This window comes from Microplitis mediator, chromosome 2 (assembly GCF_029852145.1).
Source record: "Microplitis mediator isolate UGA2020A chromosome 2, iyMicMedi2.1, whole genome shotgun sequence".
In the NCBI taxonomy this organism is placed as follows: Eukaryota; Metazoa; Arthropoda; class Insecta; order Hymenoptera; family Braconidae; genus Microplitis; species Microplitis mediator.
Genome location: NC_079970.1, coordinates 8,242,336 through 8,263,950, shown reverse-complemented (window position 1 = coordinate 8,263,950; position 21,615 = coordinate 8,242,336). Strand labels below are relative to the sequence as shown.

The 21,615-nt window shown below is 32.4% G+C and overlaps 4 protein-coding genes across 4 annotated transcripts; 2 read left to right on the top strand and 2 right to left on the bottom strand.

The window, feature by feature from the left end:
- Positions 1–7,426: 7,426 nt before the first annotated feature.
- Positions 7,427–8,947, bottom strand: LOC130663283 (uncharacterized). Its single transcript, XM_057462413.1, has 3 exons — positions 8,646–8,947; positions 8,173–8,443; positions 7,427–8,094 (listed from the first exon to the last, which is right to left on the bottom strand). The coding sequence occupies exons 1-3, from the start codon at positions 8,792–8,794 to the stop codon at positions 7,600–7,602; spliced, it is 915 nt and encodes a 304-aa protein (XP_057318396.1). The 5' UTR covers positions 8,795–8,947; the 3' UTR covers positions 7,427–7,599.
- A 1,532-nt stretch (positions 8,948–10,479) lies between these two features.
- LOC130663465 (uncharacterized) lies at positions 10,480–11,889 on the top strand. The gene is made up of 3 exons (XM_057462708.1): positions 10,480–10,799; positions 10,989–11,259; positions 11,344–11,889. The coding sequence occupies exons 1-3, from the start codon at positions 10,648–10,650 to the stop codon at positions 11,833–11,835; spliced, it is 915 nt and encodes a 304-aa protein (XP_057318691.1). The 5' UTR covers positions 10,480–10,647; the 3' UTR covers positions 11,836–11,889.
- A 3,921-nt stretch (positions 11,890–15,810) lies between these two features.
- On the bottom strand, positions 15,811–17,834 carry LOC130663269 (uncharacterized). The gene is made up of 3 exons (XM_057462396.1): positions 17,516–17,834; positions 17,040–17,310; positions 15,811–16,961 (listed from the first exon to the last, which is right to left on the bottom strand). The coding sequence occupies exons 1-3, from the start codon at positions 17,662–17,664 to the stop codon at positions 16,467–16,469; spliced, it is 915 nt and encodes a 304-aa protein (XP_057318379.1). The 5' UTR covers positions 17,665–17,834; the 3' UTR covers positions 15,811–16,466.
- Positions 17,835–18,063: 229 nt separating this feature from the next.
- On the top strand, positions 18,064–21,593 carry LOC130664082 (uncharacterized). The gene is made up of 3 exons (XM_057463794.1): positions 18,064–18,362; positions 18,552–18,822; positions 18,904–21,593. The coding sequence occupies exons 1-3, from the start codon at positions 18,214–18,216 to the stop codon at positions 19,396–19,398; spliced, it is 915 nt and encodes a 304-aa protein (XP_057319777.1). The 5' UTR covers positions 18,064–18,213; the 3' UTR covers positions 19,399–21,593.
- The last annotated feature ends 22 nt before the right edge of the window (positions 21,594–21,615 follow it).

The window sequence follows — 21,615 nt, the reverse complement described above, 5'->3', positions numbered from 1 at the left end:
ATTTTCGACTGTTAGGAATCTGATTGTTGGTGGACGCGCTTCCGTGGGGTTCGCGCTGTTCGGCGTCGCGTCGTTCCGTCGAACCGCGTTGGAGTTTAAAAGCTCCTTAGGAGGTGCAGGGGAGTTTGGTCTCGAATTGTTTTGTTGGCTTTGTGGATTACTATTATTATTGTAATTCCCGTAATTATTTCTGTTGTAATTATTGTAACCATTGTTGCTATACCTCTGATTATTATTACTATCATAGTTGTTGCGATTATTATAATAATTAGGATTACTGTTAGTAGGGTTATTCTGATTATTATCCGGTGGTGGATAATTGTGGTAGTATGGTGTATTATAAGGTGCTGGAGGTGGATATGCTCCAGGAGGTGGGTATTGGTAAGGCATCGGAGGTATATATGGCATTGGAGGGAAATAACCCGGTGGAGGATAATATGGATAATAATTTCCAGGTGATCGACTTCGCGGACGGTAAGGTGAGTTACTACGCTCAGGATAGTCGCGTTTATCACGTGGTGGTGTTGTATCTCTAACCGGAGATCTACTATATGAATTAGAAGATCTAGTATTGTCTTCGCGAGCGAATCTAAACGGTATTGTGTTTCGGCGTTCTTCGTCCTGAAAGCTTACAGTTCGAGTTCTACGCGGTAGATCGAGATTTGCGGATTCGGATTGCGCGTAGGCTAAATAATTAGAGTTACGATGAGAGCTACCTCTCAGGTCTTCCTCGAGCCGTAATGCGATTTTATATGCATCGTCGAGAGTACCAGGATTTTGCACGCTTACTCCGTATATTAAATCGTCTGGTAGTCCGCGTTTAAATGACTCGAGTGCTAGACCGTCTAGCATTTTCTTCATCGCAGTTACCTCGACATCATTATTAAAGCTTTCGTTCAATGCGGTTACTGCATTAGCGCGAATTTTCTTTATTCGGGTATAGTAACTTAGAATTGACTCGTTTTGTTTAAGTCGTATAGCTTGAATATCCGCGCAGTATTGTGGATACGTTTTCTTGGTGGCAAAATATTCCTTAAGCGCGTCTCTAAGAGTATTCATTGTATTAATTGTTTTATCCGCGATCGCGTCTCTAGCTGTGTCCTTAAGTTTGGACTTAACTCCGTTAAAATAAGTATTTTCGAGGTTTTCTGGTACAATTGTGAGACCATTTTCTACGTCTTGTAAAAACGCTTGTAAGGGCATATTTTTACCGTCAAAAGTCGGGACTTGCATTAACGCTTGATGTAGCGTCATACTTTCCCCGAGGGACGTGATCATTTGATCCGTTATATTTGCATGCCGGGTGATATTATTGAGTTGTTGGTCGACTTCATTATTATTAACTAGTCGGCCCAACCTGTTATTGTTAATTCGCGGTGGCGGAATATTATCGGCACCTGGTGGCGGATTATTTTGGGCACCTGGTAGAGGATCTTGGTTATCGTCTACTCCGTGACCATCCATTTCGATTAATTATATGAGAGAAGGTTATAAGAGTAAAAGAAATAGGAAAAGTGAGAATCCTGGTAATTATTAAGAAGCTAGGAAGGAAAAGGGATATTTACGATAGTCAGACGCGAGTAAAAGGTTACGCTGATCAAAAAATTTATTTATTAATTAATTGTTACCAAATTTAAATAGCCTTGTATTCAATTTATAATTGTTTATTGTAAAGTAATTAGTGTTGGAAGTATTTTAATTATTCAGATATAGGTGTTGTGTCTGTTTGTGTTTGTTTATCCCTAGTTTTAGGATTGTTGTTGATACTACTGTTGGGTGAATTACCTTCTTCCTGAAGTTTTACAGTTTGTGTTAAATTTTTCCTTTTTACAGGATATGGACCCACTGCTCCTTTATCTAGTATTGCTATTAATTTTCGTATTTGATATTTTCTTCCGGCGCGCTTACCACGTTTCATTGGATAATATTTAAATTGTGTATCAAAAGTAAAAATTAAATAAGTTTATTCTGTGGGACTACAATTATTTTTCTTTCTCCTCCGGATGTGGGTGATTAATTTCCTGATTTTGTGAATTATTTGCTGGATTTTGTAAGGATAGTGGTATAGTCACGGGAGTGTATGGTAACTCCCCCCTATGGTATATTGCAACTAGTTTTCGTAACTGATATTTTCTACCAGCACGTTTTCTGGTTCTCATTGAATATTTCTAAGCTGTACGTACAAGGTACTCTTCACAATTGCTCCACTGATCAATTAAAGAGTGCGATTACTACAATAACTGACCTTACAAAATTTTACAAGTAATTGTGGCTTCTTGAAAATGAGTGAATAATGAATGAATCGCCTGGAATCCGACAAAAAGTCTGCGGTCTCCCAATTGATTCGATGAAAGATTGAATAGAATCCGACAAAAAGTCTGCGGTCTTCTAAGCAACCAAAATTAATGAGATGAGTAATGAGTGAATAATAAATGATCCAAGATTTACCAAAAATACTTGCGATTTCGGGTGCAAAAGTTTACTAGTTGTTTGTACGCAAAACTCAGTAGTATTATAAAAAGAAAGAATCGACTTATCCTTAGAAAACCACAAATTTATATTTACTGAAATTGACTCGAAGTTTAATAATTGAATTTATCTATAATAAATTGAGTTTTCGTCTAATATTTGCATACGCGGATCGAGAGGCGCTAATTTGTAATTAAATTTCAAAAATCTTTTAGGTATATCGACTGGTATAAGTTTGTAGTTAATAAAACCTTTTGATCTGTTAGCGAGTAAATATTTTTTTATAAAAGGGCACGATGGTGCGTCTTCTGCGATTGCAATTAATCTTTCTATGTGAAATTTTATTTTTGTTTGTTTAGTGCGTTTTAGTGTAGATGAGTTAGGCATAAACGTGTAGTGGTAATAATTGTGTAGCTAATAAAATTGTAGGTAACAATAAATTGCAAGAGTATTTGAATTATTATGAAGTATTAAAATGAATAAAGTATTAAGATTGGGAGTTCGGAACTTTTCAAAAAGTTTTATTTTTAAATGTAATAAAAGTTAGAAAAGATTTTCAAGAATAAAATTGTCAATAATTTTAAGAGAAGAATAATTAACTTTTTGATTACAGAGAAAAATTTTACAAGAAAGATTTCCAGAAAAATTTTGAGTTTTTATTTCAGGATTTTATTTTAATAAGAGTAAAATGAAGATGAATATAGAAAAAGGATGTCAGGTAGGGGTTAAAGGTTACTGGGTATAATTATTTGAAAGGATTTCGGAATGATGTTGACGTGTTTCGAATTTTCCACAATAAATAATTATTTTATTAAATTTTTTTTTCTTTTCAGCGAAATTATTTTAAAAATTGAAATGATTATAATAATAATTGCAAGGAAATTAAATGAGAGTTATTTTTACTTTAAGAAAAATATCAAAAGAAAAATTTCGCTTTTAAATACAGATATTTTAAATTGCAAAAGAAAATTTGTCAAGAAATTTTATAGAGAAATTTCTTTTGAACAATAAGAAGAAAAAATATTTGGTTTTTAAATTTCAAATTTTCAATGTGTAGATTTTTAAATTCGAGAATTTATCGAATTTATAAAATTTTGAGAATTAAATATGTACTTAAAATTACAAGTTGAAATTTAACTCGGAGATTTCAACAAGGCAGGACGTTGGATTTTAGATTTATAAGAATCGAATAAAATTTGAAAAATTAAATGAAAAGAACAATTCACCAGCGTATCCCACCGCTGCCACCAAATTTTTCGACTGTCACGATCGGAGTGAGTGAAGGCGACGGGCGAAAGGGTTATTTTAATTTATTATTTAATATCGGAATACCGAATTATCTCGTTCTATAACTCAACCAAGGAGTTCGATTGAACCGTCACGTGGCTAGTGTGAGAACATATGAGTGATTGGGCACCGATTATTAAATTATAAGTTATAATATGAAATTATTTTTATTCTGTCATCCAACCAAGGAATTCGGCTCACGTGGCTGATATAAGAATGTTATAATTTCGTATGGTTTATAACTTATTTGTCTATTTGTACCGAGCGGATGTACTATAGACTGTCCCGTTCAATGACCTGCGTGGCGTTAGGGTAGGTCCGGGATTTTTGAGCGAGAGGGATATTGGGTCGGTGAATATGGGCCCTCGAGAAGACCGTGTTCTTTCTCCGTCTTACTTAGGGTTACTATGACTTAATTTACTAGCACTTGAATGCTGGAGAAAAAGGACAGTAAATAAAAAGACGAATGTATTAAAAGAAAAACATGTGTTGTATATTGACAAGTTGAATCTTACATGTAAATATTATAATTTTAGACTTACCCAGAAGGGTTGATATACTTGCACACACACTCACTCCAAATTCACCAATTTGAATTTGTGCACACAGGAATTTACAATGTTTATGACAGTTTTATTGAGATTCACAGGTTGAATCTATTCAAACGAACGCACTGCACGCTGAACCGAAAGGCCGGCTTTGCCTTCGAGTGAATTTGCTATGATTTTTAGGTTTTTATTAGCGGAATTAACTATTCCTGAACAAGGACTCCGATTTGGACGTCACGTGAAGGGGTTTAATTAATTTTGATGCGAACTCAAATGATTTTATTTTAGGTATCCAACCTAGGAGTCCAGATGCCTAGGCGAAGGACCGTCACGAGGAAAGGTTTTAAAAATAAAATTTAAGTCGCGTAATTTATAATTTTTAGTAAAAGAATCGAGTTGCGTTTATCGATCTAGGAGTCCGGTTGCCTAGGCTGTGGACCGTCACGAGAGCGAATTTTGAAGTCGATTCAGTGAGTCTTACTCGCAGATGGATCCGACGAAGGTTTAAATTACAAAAGTAAAGAAAATTGAATTCCGGTTATCGATCTAGGAGTCCGGTTGCCTAGGCTGTGGACCGTCACGAGAACGAATTTTGGAATCTTGCTCGCGGATAGATCCGACAAGGGTTTTAGTTGCGGCGGTAATGACTTTTTAGATGTTGAATTTTAAAATAAAAGAATCGAATTTCGATTATCGATCTAGGACCCCTGGTTGCCTAGGCGTAGAGCGTCACGAGAACGAACGTTGAAATCGACTCAGTGAGTCTTACTCGTGGTCTTAGATAGATCCGACAAGGGTTTCGACTGCGGCGGTAATGACTGATTTTAATTATTTTTCCGGGGTTTATATACGAAAATTTTGGGAGAAAAGTGGGGCTAAAAATATTGAGAGCGTGAGAGTAAAGGATTAGATCATAAATTTGAGTGACATTTACTTTCATTCTCGGAAACCTGTCATCTTAGAAAATTTACTATTTGTAAGGGACTCAGAGATACAGACGGTTAATTCATTTACGACCAAATATTAATTACTTAAATCCATTAGTGGTACATATTTTTAAAAGCGATAATTTAATTTTTAAGAAAACATTTTAAAATTTACCTCTGATCTCCGTATGGAGATGATAGAAAATAACAGGAGATCGTAAATTTAAGTGACATTTATTTTAATTTTTGGACCTCTGAAAATTATTTCATCAAAAATTATCGGCTACCGGAATCCATGGGAAACCATTAGTTTCATTAGCGGGCGGATATGCACTCTTTAATTCCATTAGCAGCAAGACAGAAAGAAATAAAATTTTGATTTAAATGACAGGAGCTCTTTACTCTACTTTTCGGGTAAATAAAATCAACAGAGAATTCGTGGGAACTGTAATATTCATCGATGTTAGATGATGTTAAATTAAGTGCTTGGGTGATAAAATTTAGATCTAAGGGAGAATTTTTAAGCTAATATGATTTAGACATTAAAATTTAATTCAAACTAGATCACGGAAATATCTTAATGAATTTATGTGACATTTATGATGATTTGAGGGACTCGCGTTGGACATGTGAAAAACATTGAGACAGTGAGCTCTTCGTAAGGGACCAGCCGTAGCGGTGCAGCTGTGCATAGCGGGAGAGAGATATACAGAGTTTTCTTACTTGGTTACTCTTATTTTCCTTTCTCTCTCACTCTTCTGACTTGACCATTCGTATTCACACACTCTTTCGGTGAGAATTCAGAACATACCCAAAAAGAGCTAGATGAATTTATAGATGTGAAAGAATATACATGTGAATATACCCTCACACATACGTATACGCATTTTTATACATATTATTGGGTGTGCTTTGAATTACGCAGTCAAATTCTTATTTTAATAAAAAATAAAAAAAAATTTAGAAGAATTGATAAATTAAAGCACGGTTAAATCGCGATCCATTTGTAACGATCGTTACAAAGATATTGAAATAAAAATTTTATTTCAGGATTAAAGAGTATTCGATAGCATTACAAATTTTAAATACTGGTTGAATCCTTTTATATCCTAAAAAGATAACGAAATAAAAACATTATTTCAGGATCAAAAAGTATTCAATAGAACTAGAAATTTCAAATGCTAGTTAAATCCTTTCAAATCCTTCTACTCCTTTCGATTATTTTAGTATTAAAAAGTATTTAATATGATTAATCGTGAATTTTGAAAAAGGATTTACAGTATTTAGCAGGATTTGAAAGTATTAAAATTTTAATCCTTTTTAATCCTGTCAAATACATTTTTTTAATCAGGGAACACTATTCTTTTGGAAACTTTTATTCTTTTTTTTTGTTTGCTTTCTTTCTTGCTTTCTTTTTTTTTTATTGCTTTCTTGGAGCTGTATATTTTAATATATTTTTCACTGATATAACTTTTCTTTACTTTGTTTTCTTTTTATATTTGTTATAAATATATAGATGTATATATTTATTTTATTTGATTACTAATTTTATTTTCTTAATAAAATTATATGCGTAAATTTTTGGAAAGATACTGCTGTACCTAATTGCGACTCTTCGCTGAAACTAATCAACTGGTAACCGAAATGCAAGCCGGTGCTCGGTAGAGTAATTTTCTCTTCAAAATTTTTAACGCCGCAACCATGGGGGTCCGAGTTTGGAAAAGAGGGGGTTTTCTGGTGAGGTGCATCGTATAATATGTCCCGTTGACGCAAATCAATTTAAGTTAATGCTAGCTGTGAGTGTTACCACGCATTAGAATAATTGTTGTAAAAAGTAAGTGGGGAACTTAAGAAGGATAAGGGAATGAAAGACAGAAGAAAGAAATCTGGTATGACATTCTGTATCGCTTAATTGAACCTATCCTGGTTTCTCTTATGAGAAAATGGAATATTTATTCCCTAGGAGTGTTCAACATGAATTTTAAAAAAGGTTGCGGAGTCGGACATAACAATTACTTAAAAAATATTAAATAAATTCATGAAAATTTAATTTAAAAATATTTAATTTTTTGCCATTCTAAGTTTCATAGGGTGGTCAGAGGGTGGGCTTCATACCTGCTGAACATGGGTTCGTGACCCGCCTGGGGAAGAAGATCAAAAGTATATTGTTCGGGTAGTAAGTACTGGCTAATGGAATAATACCGAAAACTGACTCATTAAAAGTTGAGATGTTTATTTATTTTCTTTCTTTTCACATAACTATAGTAATCATGTTCGATCAGGCTTGATCATGCATGATCATATATCCCCGGTAGTGATCATTAACTACCCATATAAATTAATATATCGAAACAAAAGAATATTGTCAATTAATTTGTAGAAAGGCTTTTAACATCAATTGTAGCAGTTTGATGGACATCTCCTATTCTTTCACTTAGTGGTACACCTTCAAATATCAGTTCATTAAAGCTGACTTCAATGACTTTAACAAAGCCAAGTTTATCTGCCACTTTTTGCGAATACGTGGATGTCATTGTCGCTGCGGCAAGATTAGGAATATCATCAACATTGGCAATCGATACTCCGTCGATATCAACTGACGTTTTTACTGGTATTCCTTTAAGTAATTTTTTTCCTAATTCCAATGACGATGATACTAATAACTTAGCAATCCCTTTTTGTCGATGATCCTGTCTAACTGATATAAACGTCATTTCCATGATACAATCGGCATTATAGCGTTGAAAAAGATCTACTCGTGATTCGACATCTATATTCACTTCTACAAAACATTTTGATGCGTTGTGCTTAAAATTTTCTCCAGATATTTCTAACTGGCTTTTTTCATTTCCAATTGTAGGTTTCTACAAAAAAGAAAAAACGTTTAGATAAAGTTAAGTAAACTAATAATTTTAGTTAACAAATGATTGAAAATCATTTACAATTAGTTCGTTGAAAATGGTGCCAACGACTTCGTTTTTATCCACATCTCTTGCAATAATACTGATGCCATCTTTAGCAATATCTAATATCAATTGTTCAACTTCTTTTGAAGCTCCAGGTTCTGATAATAAACTACAACCTTTGCACATATTTTCATCAGTGAAAAAAGAAGTTCGTATAACATTTAAGGCACCATCTAATGTCTCCAATGTAAGTGATTCGAATATAATTTCTTCATTTTCTGTGGACCCCCATGTTAAAGGTTGACTACTAAAATAATACAAGTAAATTATAATAATAAAGATTGTATTTTAAAACCTCAATTTATTATTATCACTATTCATTATCACATTTTAGAGTTCATGTTTTAATATCAATATTTCAGACATTTATTAGTCAAAAGTAACAAAGATGCCGACAGTTAAGTGATTTAAAAATTCTAGTAAATAAAATAATATATCAAAGTACTTACAAATTTTCCAAATTGCTTGCATTGCAGCCACTGTTACCGCAATTAGAGTCACCGCTATCGTTATTTACATAACCATCCGACTCACCTCGACAATGGACTGATAAGCTGATGACCATCTCAGCTATTAAACATGTTATTGATAAATGCATCGCTGAATTTCCGTTTTTAATGATGATAAAAAAAAAAATAATTTATCTCGTTACAAAAAGTATTTATTATTTCAATTATTCCTAAGACGATATTTGCTTGCAAGTGAAATTATCATATCAGTTTTAATGTCAAACCGTTATATTGTTACTAAAACCTACATGTTTATCTATATGTTCCTTGTTTTTAGCCTTCGAAATTATCAATGCTTTATCTATAGTTTATAATTATTTTTAATTGACGCTTTTTTCATGTAACGAAAAAAAAAAATTAGTATCCTTGATATTTCAACTGTAAATTATACATCCTTATTACAGTTGAAGTACAGATTTTTTTTTTTTTAAATATCAACGAAAAATTTTAACCAACAGCATTTCAACAGATAATAATTCACAATAATAGAAATAAGTACATACATATGTATATGTACATTAGACTGATTCAAAAAAATCGACGATTTTTCTTTTCAAAAAGATATGAAAAATTTAGGAAATACTAATCAAACTGCGATAATTGGTGTAAAAAAGTCTTTCTACAAATTAGTTTGTACATGGTAGTCTGTTGTTTCGGTTTATAAATTCATTTTGCGAGTTACTATTTATGAGACTTTTAGTCTAGGGGATTTTATTTCAATAATTCAATAAGCAATGGAGTCAGTCGTTAGGAAGCCGACTAAAAAGCGATGCTACGGTATAATTGTATTTCTAGAAACCGAAAATCGATGAAAGGAAAATTATAATTACGATTTCAACAATTACTTATAATTATACCAAACAATACTCCATCTATATTCTCGAAGAGTATTTATTATTTTGATAATTATTAAGACAATGTTTGCTTGCAAACTAAACTATTGTATGAGCTTTGTAGTTTCAAATTGTTATAAGTTATTATGTTATTAATAATTCCGACATGTAGATACACCTTTATATTACTTCTTCTATTTTTTTGAAATTACTTGAGTCAAAAATAAAACTTGATTCAGACTCGCTTCACCTGATTTTCTTTTGAAGCTATCGATATTATATTTGCCGATGATTTTTTGATAAGATCTCAACTTTTTCGACTTAAATTAAATTTTGGTTAACTTTTGGAACTTTTTTCTCTTTAGTTTGAACTTATTCGTCCATACTTCGAGCACGACAGCTATCCCTAGTGGATCCGAATTACGGTAAATTGTGGTAGAAAAACCGCAATTTTGCCGCAAATTTTATGATGAATTGCCGTAATTTTATCGTAAATTTGCCGCATTTTAAACTTGCTGAGCCAATTTCGTCTTGATTTGGACTTTCTCGTCTTAAATCGTGACTATACGTAAGCCAGTTAAGTCTAAACCAAAGCGAAAACTCAATGTACTTTATCTCCGGAAAAAAGTCAAGTTTGTCTGTTAAAAACAGTTCTAAATTTCGGCTTGGTAAACCAAGTCTAAATCAAGTTTTATTCTTGACCTGGATATTCATTGTTTCAATATTGTTTTTAATAATTTCTCATTAAAATTTTCTTCATTTAAAGAAAATAACATTAACAAGTATCCACATTATTTCAACTGCAATTTTCACAAATACAGTTGAAATAACATAGATAATGTTTTTTTTTAAACGTAAAAAATAATACCAACGAAAAATGATTAAAATAAAATTTCAGCAGATAATAATTAAAAAAGATAAGAATAAGTATATACATAAATATATACCTGTAGATTTTATTCATAATTTACAACGATTCGAAATTACAAAGCTGATATAATAAATTAATTTGCAAGTAAACACCGTCTTCGTAATAATTAAAGTAATAAATATTTTTAGTGAATAGATAAATTATTTTTATTGTGTTATCGTTAAGGAAAAACTATAAAATGCAATTATCATCAATAGTATGTTTGATAGCTGCGATGGTCATCAGCCTATCGGTCTATTGTAGAGGCAGTTCTCGTGGTAACGTTAATGAAGACAGCGGTGATTTTACTTATGGTAACAGTGGCTGCGATGCAACAAGTTTTGGAAACGTGTAAGTACTTTGACATATTACTTAATGTATTGGAATTTCAAATGATTTATCGATCGGCATCTTGATTAACTTTTGTGTAGAAAATGTCTGAAATATTAATATTGAAACATGAACTGTAACTTGTGATGATGAAAAGTTAAGACAATCTCTTCAGCCTTTAAAATACATTCTTCATTATTACTATTTTAGTAATTGTCCCTGGATTTGGGGGTCAACAGAAGATGGGGAAATTATATTTGAATCACTTACGCCTGAGACATTAGATGGTGCCTTAAATGTTATACGAACTTCTTTCTTTCCTGATGAAAACATGTGCAAAGGTTGTGGTTTATCATCTGAACCTGGAGCATTAGAAGAAGCTGAACAATTGGTATTAGATATTGTCAAAGACGGCCTCAGTATTGTTGCAAGAGATGTGATTACAAACGAAGTCGTGGGCACTATTTTCAACAAACTATTTGTAAAATAATTTTAAATTCTTGTTAACTACAATTATCAGGTCACTTAATTTTAACTGATCGTTTATCTACTTTTTTTTTTTTAGACTCCTGGAGCTGGAAGTTTAGTTAGCCAATTAAAAAAATGTAGAACAAATTTAAAGTATAAAGCATCAAAATGCTTTATAGATTCGTTTATCAATGTTGAATCAAGAGTTGATCTTTTTGAACGTTACAATGCCGATTGCATTTTGGAAATGACGTTTTTAGCAGCTAGGCGGGATTATCGACGAAGGGGAATCGCTAGTTTATTAGTATCATCCTCAATAGAATTAGGAAGACAATTATACAATGGAATGCCTGTAAAAATATCGGTTAATAATAACGGAAAATCAGCCAATGGTGATAATATTCCTAGTCTTATTGCAGCGACAATGTCATCCAAGTATTCACAAAAATTACTAGATAAATTCGGCTTTGATAAAGTCCTTGAAGTGAGTCTTAATGAAGTTATGTTCGAAGGAATATCACTAAGTGAAAAAATAGGAAATACCAATCAAACTGCTATAATCGGTGCAAAAAATCTTTATACAAATTAGTTATAATAAATGACATTCTGTAGTTTCGATTAATAAACTTTTTTAAAGAGTTACTATTTAAGACATTTAGTCTAAGGGATTTTTTTTAATTCGATAAGCTTTGGGGTCCATTGTTATGAAGGCGGCAAAATATAAATGCTGCGGCAAAAATTGTAGGCTGTATTCCTAAACTCTTAGAATTGATTACAGGAAAATTATAATCACTGATTAAAGAAAACGATTCAAATCGATTAGATGACTCAAAACAAATCAAAACGATTCGATTTTAATACTACATACATATACATCCATCATTGAGTAAATCGTTTTGTTTAAACAGGGTTTACAATTCCAAAAATTATTTTGACCAAAACTATTTAAAGTATCATCTAATCAAACAAAGTAATCTAAATAATTTTATTTCACAAGATTTCTTTATTGATGCTTTGTATAAAACATTCTTGTTGGGATATGTGCAATCAGTTTAACAAATAAATAACAAACTGTTGTCACTTTTCACCAATGATGATAATCGAAAATTCCCCATCAAATGTCATACGATGCTTATAAAAAGTATGAGCACCATGGCTCAGGGCCTTAGTTCAAAACTTGATTACTACGATCCGCGTAAACGGCGTCGATATCCCGTAATCTTATTGCACAAAGTCGTCTCCGACGTAATCGTCATTAGTAAAGGTACTTGGCTGATAATCACGATTCATCTTGATGCCCCATAGTCATCTTATTTAACATCGATTAAATTGCCAATTAACTTACATTTAGTAATTTGTAGAATTATAGATTTAGTACAGCTTACCCTGATTAGGAAAAATGATTTGAAATGATTCATAACTATTTGAATTGACTAATATATAGATATACACTTAGCATGGATTAAATCATTTTTTTTAATAAGGGTAACCAAATGCTAGAACGCCTTGTGTAAATTGTTGCGGACCAACTCGCAGAACTTAGCGAATGTGCCAATGAATATCAATATGAAGTTTGAGACTTTAAATCAAATGGTAATATCTGCAACAGCATTCACAATTATAACTATGGATATTCTGACATCAATTATTTAACATCTGGAGTAAGTCAGGCTTCAAAAAATAAATTAAAATCTTTAATAAAAATTGCGGCATCAGTTGATGGATATTATGATATCGATGGATTGAATTTTTTTCAACCACTATGTGTAAAATGATTATTCTAAACCCTAAAATTCGATGGATTTACGAACTTGGAGACAAAAAATATGAGTCTTGGCTAGTCTCTGAGAGTCTCTTGGAATCTCTGAATGAAAGACTTGTTGTAGTCTGGGAGTGATCAGAGACTCAGAGACTAGCCGAGATTCAGATTTTTCGTCTCGGGTATTTGAGACTAAAATAGACATGTAATAGTTATTGAATAAGTTAAATTTATAAATAATTTTCATCAAAGTTTGATGATAAATGTTACGTCGAGATCAAGCGGGAAAATATTTAAAATAAAATTTATTTTATACGGAATAAAAATTTTTTATTTCTCGCGCGAAGCAACTTCGTTCGGTAGTCTTTTTTTCTGTTGCTTCTTATCTTCGACAGCTGTACAGAAGGCTAACAAAGGAATTTCTAATCAGACCACCCAAATGCAGTTGTGTGAGCCGATCATTACTACATTAAAATCATAACAGAGGTACAACTTAAACGGTGACTAAGAGTCTAGCACAAAGAGTTTCCAACCGCGACTCTTTACCTCCCGCAGAGTGCCACCAAATTTAACTAGCCTCTGTTCGATGCGGCATCCGGTCTTTTGTTCAATTAAAAGTCGATCCATATTCTAATATCTTTTTATACACGACAGTACATTTATTCCTCTGTAATAAAAGAATATGAAATCGCAGTAACGTCTTCGATATGAGTTTTTTTGGGCAGCTGTGTCAATATCAAGACGAGTATCTTAGCTAGAATATATAAAAACGCAACCGGTAAACCACTAGACAACAGAATTTGAATTCATTAAATTGCCCATCAGCCAATAAAAATTCAGCTATCGAAGCCTTTGTTAAGTTGGTGGCCAACCAACCGTGACGTGATATTGATAAGACCCAACCCTTCACGTTTCGTCTTAATGACCTTACCTGACCACCAAATCTGCAGTTGCCAGGCAAGCGTTCTCCTACTCTCATACCTAGCTCCGAGTCCCAGGATAGAATACTTCCCCTCAAAATGACACCACCCAGCCACTTCCTCTATTGTATTCCATCTTCGATCCTCCATTCACCTTATCACTATATTGACGACCATATTGATCCGCCCTTCTCTAACGATCACAGTTTTGGGAATAGCCACTCACTATCTTCTGATTGGTTACTCTAACGTTTAAGGGACCTATGTGATTATCTCCTTATTATAGAGCCGTAATGTCCATCCAACCACCGATAAGCCGGATGCACATTGGTCCCCCGAAAAATTAGAATACTTACGCTCGTAAGTAATTCTCACTACCTAGTGGGAGTTCACCCCCTTTCTCCATGAACACCCCAGGGAGAACAAAGACTCCGAGCATATATAAGGAGCAAGTCTTTTCTATATCATCGCCTCGTCTTTGTCTTTAGTTTATATTATTTTTCTTCTTTACATCGATCATATCGTCTAACTATTCTGAAGCGATCAGATCTATTTTTGGTTCAAGACTGCAGTCTAATTTTCGATACATCTCTATTAAAATACGGTTCAATTTCCCATTGCAATTTGTTAGTACTTTTCAATTATTAAATCCGAAGTATAATTATTGCCTATTTTTGGAAACGGGCCTAATATAATATTTTTCCAAGATATTCATTTCATTACACAATAATTGCTCCGGGTCGGAACGCGCGGTTACGCGAATAGTGCAGTTTATTTAGAAATTATCTAGCCTTCTGTGCGGGTGAGAATTTGGGCTTTTAAATTCAGCGAAGTGATTGTGAACAATTCGGTGCCACTTACGAAGAGCCAACCTCGACGTGATCATCTCCATTCATCGCTACTCAAAGGGTCCAATTCGCCACGGGGTGTCACAGCCATTGTCCAGCCAACACCAGGCCACAGCAGCCAGCACCTGTTGTATTGTAACAACAAACATCTTCAAAACTAAATAAACTACCTGTATCTGTAAGTCCTGACATTTTTATTTTTAACATTAAGAAAATATACATATTCCTGACCTATACACTCTAAAACCAAGTGTGTAGTCAAAATTAACACACTTCCCAATTAACATTAAAACGCCATAAGCAATCTATAGATATTTAATACACCGTGAAACGTGTTTCAAATGACTACAAAAAACTATAGTTTCGCTTATGGCCTTAAACATAGAACACATTTCGCGTTGCAGATGCCATAAGGGCATATAACAAGTTATATGCCCTTATGGCACCCCGGAACCATAAGGGCATATAAATTTTTTTTTTTGCATTTCTGCACATTTCGGACGAAAATACATCGATTCCCGAAAAAAATTTTTTTTATATGCCCTTATGGCATCCGAGGTGGGTCCCGGGAGCCATAAGGGCATAGCAAAAAAATTTTTTTTCAGAAATCAACGTACTTTTGTATGAAACGTGTAGAAATGCAAAAAAAAAATTTTTGCCTAACTAAAAATTTTCTTGGACTTAGAAAAAATAACAGAATTTTTTTTATATGCCCTTATGGCATCCGAGGTGGGTCCCGGGAGCCATAAGGGCATATAAAATATTTTTTTTGCATTTCTGCACATTTCGGATGAAAATACATCTATTCCCGAAAAAAAATTTTTTTGCTATGCCCTTCTGGCATCCGAAGTGGGTCACGGAAGCCATAAGGGCATATAAAATTTTTTTTTAGCATTTCTCCACATTTCGGACAAAACTACGTCGATTCCCGAAAAAAAATTTTTTATATGCCCTTATGGCTTTTCACCAGGACCTTTTGCCGGTATATGCCCTTATGGCATCTGTAACGCGATTTAATATGTTTTTAAATAATACACTTGTAACACACTTGGTTTTAGAGTGTATCCATGCTCGGCACCAAATAACGTGGTCCCCGTTACCCGAGTAATAAAGGACTTAAGTGTCTTGACTCAAAATTAAGGGACTGTTCTATGTTATGTCTGTCTGGACGTAACATAAACATATATCGCATTATAATAACAGTAATAAAATTTTATGCCTACTTTCATTTTTGGGAAAAAAATGGTGGATTCAGTATTAGTGAACGAGCAAACGTCATCACTTTCAGTTTTTAATTGATAGTAAATAAACGAGGACTACACAGCAGTGATATTCAAAAGGCTTCTATTCTACTAAAACCTGGAGCTATTGAAAAAAAAATTGGACTGATTAATTGAGTTTTCGAAAGATATCTTCCTCACACACAAACATCTCAATTGACGTCCAACTAGTCTCATTTTAAATAATTTTTTTCTTATTATAGTGTAGCTAAGTAAAATTATGATCACTATTGCTGTTGTGTCCGAGGCATGCAATGTGTTTATTTTTTATATTACTTTATTATTATTTTTTTTTTTACATAACTAGAGTGATTATTTTTTTTCAGGCTTGATCATGCCTGATGATTTATTCCCGGTAGTGATCATTAACTACCCATATAAATTAATATATCAAAACAAGAGAATATTGTCAATTAATTTGTAGAAAGGCTTTTAACATCAATTGCCGCAGTTTGATGGGCATCTCCTATTCTTTCACTTAGTGGTACACCTTCGAATAGAACTTCATTAAAACTAACTTCAATGACTTTAACAAATCCAAGTTTATCTGCCAATTTTTGTGAATACTTGGATGTCATTGTCGCTGCGGCAAAATTAGGAATATCATCAACATTGGCAATCGATACTCCGTCGATATCAACTGACGTTTTTACAGGCATTCCCTTGTATAATTGTCTTCCTAATTCTAATGACGATGATACCAATAATCCAGCAATTCCTCTTTGTCGATAATCCTGTCTAATTGATAAAAACGTAATTTCCATAATGCAATCGGCATTATAACGTTTGAAGAGATCCACTCTTGAATCGACATCTAGATTCACATCTATAAAGCATTTCGATGCTTTGTGCTTAACATTTTCTCGAGATATTTCTAACTGGCTTTTTTCATTTCCATTTGTAGGTTTCTACAAAAAAGAAAAAACGTTTAGATAAAGTTAAGGAAACTAATAATTTTAGTTAACAAGTGATTGAAAATCATTTACAAGTAGTTTGTTGAAAATAGTGCCGACGACTTCATTTGTAATCACATCTCTTGCAATAATACTGATGCCATCTTTAGCAACATTTAATATCAATTGTTCAACTTCTTCTGAAGCTCCAGGTTCAGATAATAAACCACAACCTTTGCACATATTTTCGTCAGTGAAAAAAGAAGTTCGTATAACCTTCAAGGCACCATCTAATGTCTCAGACGTAAGTGATTCGAATACAATGTTTCCATCTTCTGTTGACCCCCATATCAAAGGACAATTACTAAAATAATTAAAATAAATTATAATAATAAAGAATATATTTTAAAAGGTCAATAGATTATTTTCACGTTTCATCATGACATGTTACAGTTCATATTTGAATGTTAATATTTCAGACATTGTCTACACAAAAATTAAAAAATACGCCGACCGATATAAGTCATTTAAAAATTCAAATAAATTGAGTGATATGTCAAAGTACTTACACATTCCCAAAACTGCTTGCATCGCAGCCACAGTTACTGTAGTTAAAATCACCGCTGTCTCCATTAACGTTACCACGAGAACTACCTCTACAATGGACCAATAGGCTGATGACCATGACAGCTATCGAACATGCTATTGATAAATGCATTTCTTGACTTTTTTTCTAAATGATACCGTAAAAATGATACCGTAAAAATATTTTATCCGTTCACGAGAAATATTTATTATATTTTTTATTACGAAGAAGTTGTTCACTTGCAAGCTTAATAATTATGACAGCTTTGTAATTTCGAATCGTTATGAGCCATTAATAAAACCTCCATGTTTATATATATATGTATATTTAACTTGTTTTTATCTTTTGAAATTATTGATTGTTTAAATATGGTTTTTTATTATTTTTCATTGACGCTTTTTTCATTTAATGAAAAACAATAAATAAGTTACACTGTTATTTCAATTGTACTGCTTATAAGTACAGTTGAATTAACACAAATTTTTTTTTTTTAAATATCCACGAAATATTTTTACGAACACCAATTTAACAGATAATAATTTAACATAATAAAAACAAGTACATATATATGTATAAACATACTTGCAGATTTAATTAATAACTTATAACAGTTATAACAATTCGAAACTACAAAGCAGATAAATCATTTTTCCGATATTGTCATTAAGAACGAACTTTAAGATGGATTCATCAATAGCATGTTTGATAGTTATGATGGTCGGCAGTTTATCAGCCTGTTGTAAAGGTAGGTCAGGTGGTCACGTTAATGAAAATAGCGGTGATTGTAATTGCGGTAACTGTGGCTGCGATGCAAGCAGTTTTGGAAATTTGTAAGTACTTTGACATATTTCTTATTAGAATTTCAAAATTACTTATCTGTCGGCTTCTTTTTAATTTTTGTGTGAAAAAATGTCTGAAATATTAACATTCAAATATGAACTGTAACATGTCATGATGAAACGTGAAAATAATCTATTGAGCTTTTAAAATATATTCTTTATTATTATAATTTATTTTAGTAATTGTCCCTTGATATGGGGGTCAACAGAAGATGGAGATATTGTATTCGAATCACTTACGTCTAAGACATTAGATGGTGCCTTAAATATTGTACGAAATTCTTATTTCCCTGATGAAAATATTTGCAAAGGTTGTGATTTATTATCTGAACGTGGAGCATCGGAAGAAGTGGAACAACTGGCATTAGATATTGTTAAAGATGGAATCACAATTGTTGCAAGAAATGCTTTTACTAACGAAGTCGTTGGCACTATTTTCAACAAACTACTTGTAAAACATTTTTAATCTTTTGCTAACTAAAATTATTAACCTGCTCAAATATATGAAACATTTTTTTTACTTTTTTTTTAGAAACCCAAAACTGGAAATGAAAAGAGCGAGTTAGAAATATATAGAGATAGTTTCGAGCACAATGCATCAAAATGTTATGCAGATGTTTACTTTAATATTAGATCAAGAGCAGATATTTATAAACGTTATGATGCTGATTGTATTATGGAAATGACGTTTTTAGCAGTTAGACAGGATTATCGGCGAAGAGGAATTGCTGGATTATTAGTATCATCGTCATTAGAATTAGGAAGACAATTATACAAAGGAATACCAGTAAAAACATCAGTTGATATTGACGGAAAATCGATTACTAATGCTGATGATATTCCCAGTATTGCGGTAACGATAATGACATCCGAGTATGCACAAAAATTGTTAGATAAATTTGAGTTTGATAAACTCGTTGAGGTGAGTTTTAATGCACTTACGTTCGAAGGTATACCACTGAGCGAAAAAATAGGAGATGTCCATCAAACTGCTATACTTGGTGTAAAAAGTCTTTCTCCATATTAATTAACGATTTTCTGTTGTTTCGATTTACTTGTTTATTTTGGTAATTATTGTTTATTAGTTTCAAACTTTCAGTATATAGGATGTTATTTTCAAATAAAACTAATAATCCTTAAAGTCAATTATAAGAAAGCCAGCAAAACGGGCTGCTACAGTGTAGACTATGGTCTTAAAAACTTTAAATGGCAAACAATGGAAATTATAAATATAATTACAACACTGTAAAAACCAAATCAAGGTAAGTCCAGGCGGTGTTAAAATTTTCGGTGTTAAATTTCAACACCGAAAGCGGGGTTAAAATAACACAGCCGCCGGTGTAAATATTCTTTATCGGTGTTAAAATATTTTTCGGTGTTGAAAATATTTTACTTTATGAATATTTTTATGTCATTAATATTCCCCTGTTTCAATATTATTTTATAATTGATTATTATTTATTATTTAAAAAAAAATAGTTTTTAAGTATCTTTATATTAATTCAGTTACCTATTAATTATTCAACATCAAGAATATATAGAAAAAAAACATATTAAAATAAAACAAACGCTATGCCAATGAAAATTATACAGGCGGAGAATGAAAGTGAAGAGCGTGGTGGGAAAATGATAGCGGGAGGCAAGAAGCGATACTTTAGTTCGCTATGCGCCGCTAGGTGTCTGAGGCGACGACACTATTCCGGGCGTGGATACGTTAGTCAGAATTGTTAAAACCCGAACTCAGAGAGCGAAGTGTTGAATTCTTGTAAATTTTATCTGTCGCCCCAAGTGATTGGACTTTTTGAAGGAGGTACGTCTGTGTATCCGGCAGAAGGAACAATCACGGATACCGTTACACAGCTGTTTACAATGAGTGCATTAGTATTTTATCAATACTGGACCGATATTGTCTATCTATTCAGTATTACTACAATAACTGACCGAGACTTTTGGGTCCTTTTATTCAGATACATCAAGTTTTTGTATTTTCTTTGAATTTGAAAAATATAATTTGGGAGTTAAAAAAATCCAAACTCAAATGGTTGAAAAAATTAGCCTTGAAGTAGGTAGAGATTACTGAAAACTTTTGCTTAATTATTCAGCAAAAGCCGATATTAAACGAAGAAATAATGAAGATATATTACGATTGCGATTAACGTCATATATTATTGAATAATAAGCATATTTAAGTTTATAGAAACAAGTAACACAGTTAATTAATACTTAGATGAAAAAAAAGAAATTCTTAATTTGATAAATTAAATAATATAAGTATGTCTTTTCCAATAAAATCTTAAGATGTTCAAAAAAATTTTGTGAGACTGAATTCTCAGTGTGTAGTGGACATCAACACAACGCTGTGATGTTCCTTCAGTCGTATCAGCAAAATTTTTCCAGGTGAGATACGTGATATGCCATTCGGCGAGTAGTGAATGTAAAAATTTTTTGTTTAAACGTTTTTAAGTACTCTTCAACAGATTTACGATGGTTTGCACAAAACTAGACTAGTGACCATAAGAATGAGTATCTGCGAGAAAACTTAAATTTTCGCCACCTAGTGTTTGTGCCTAACAAGCTAATCATTTCAATTTCTAATTATTTTCCGATATTTGGATTTCTCAATCAATATCAAAAATTTATTTCAAATGTAAATGAAAAATTATAAATTATCTGCATATATTTTTTTGATACAAAAATAAATTGATCTCTTAATTGATGTAATAAAATTTATTTTTATTTTTATTAATTTGATTGAGTATGTAAAAATAATTGTAACGGGCATATATTTTCGGCATAAATTTTATTATTCCCTAATAGCACAGTTTGCTTTAGCAAAAGTTTACTTTACAAAAGTTTCGTTGAATCTTTCGTCAAATTTCCGTCAACTTCGGACTTTTCCATTTTTTACGACAATTTGTATGCAACTTGCTATTGAGTTTGACGTAAATTTACTGCCCGAATTAGAATGCAAATTTACTTCAAGTTGACTAGAAAAAAGTCGTCGTTAATTTTTAAGCAAATTTTGTGTCAATTTATTGTTAATTTCACTTGAAAAATTGTTAAGTATTTTTTTACCGTCAAATTGTAGACAATTTTATGTATAAATTTGCTTACCTTCTGAAATTGTAAGAAAAAACATTATCGACTTTTTTTTATCATGAATACCAACTTTTGTACGAGAAACCCTGGTTATCAGGGGTGGCTATCAGAGTAATAAAAACAATAATTATTCCTGTCTTATCGA

Excerpts from the sequence above, each read along its gene's own strand:
- LOC130663283 (XM_057462413.1), bottom strand. The coding sequence starts at position 8,794 with ATGCATTTATCAATAACATGTTTAATAGCTGAGATGGTCATCAGCTTA. Across the intron at positions 8,444-8,645 it reads GCAAGCAATTTGGAAAATTT|TAGTCAACCTTTAACATGGG; the intron begins GTAAGTACTTTG and ends GTATTATTTTAG. Across the intron at positions 8,095-8,172 it reads CCATTTTCAACGAACTAATT|AAACCTACAATTGGAAATGA; the intron begins GTAAATGATTTT and ends TCTTTTTTGTAG.
- LOC130663465 (XM_057462708.1), top strand. The coding sequence starts at position 10,648 with ATGCAATTATCATCAATAGTATGTTTGATAGCTGCGATGGTCATCAGC. Across the intron at positions 10,800-10,988 it reads GCAACAAGTTTTGGAAACGT|TAATTGTCCCTGGATTTGGG; the intron begins GTAAGTACTTTG and ends TTACTATTTTAG. Across the intron at positions 11,260-11,343 it reads CTATTTTCAACAAACTATTT|ACTCCTGGAGCTGGAAGTTT; the intron begins GTAAAATAATTT and ends TTTTTTTTTTAG.
- LOC130663269 (XM_057462396.1), bottom strand. The coding sequence starts at position 17,664 with ATGCATTTATCAATAGCATGTTCGATAGCTGTCATGGTCATCAGCCTA. Across the intron at positions 17,311-17,515 it reads GCAAGCAGTTTTGGGAATGT|TAATTGTCCTTTGATATGGG; the intron begins GTAAGTACTTTG and ends TAATTATTTTAG. Across the intron at positions 16,962-17,039 it reads CTATTTTCAACAAACTACTT|AAACCTACAAATGGAAATGA; the intron begins GTAAATGATTTT and ends TCTTTTTTGTAG.
- LOC130664082 (XM_057463794.1), top strand. The coding sequence starts at position 18,214 with ATGGATTCATCAATAGCATGTTTGATAGTTATGATGGTCGGCAGTTTA. Across the intron at positions 18,363-18,551 it reads GCAAGCAGTTTTGGAAATTT|TAATTGTCCCTTGATATGGG; the intron begins GTAAGTACTTTG and ends AATTTATTTTAG. Across the intron at positions 18,823-18,903 it reads CTATTTTCAACAAACTACTT|AAACCCAAAACTGGAAATGA; the intron begins GTAAAACATTTT and ends CTTTTTTTTTAG.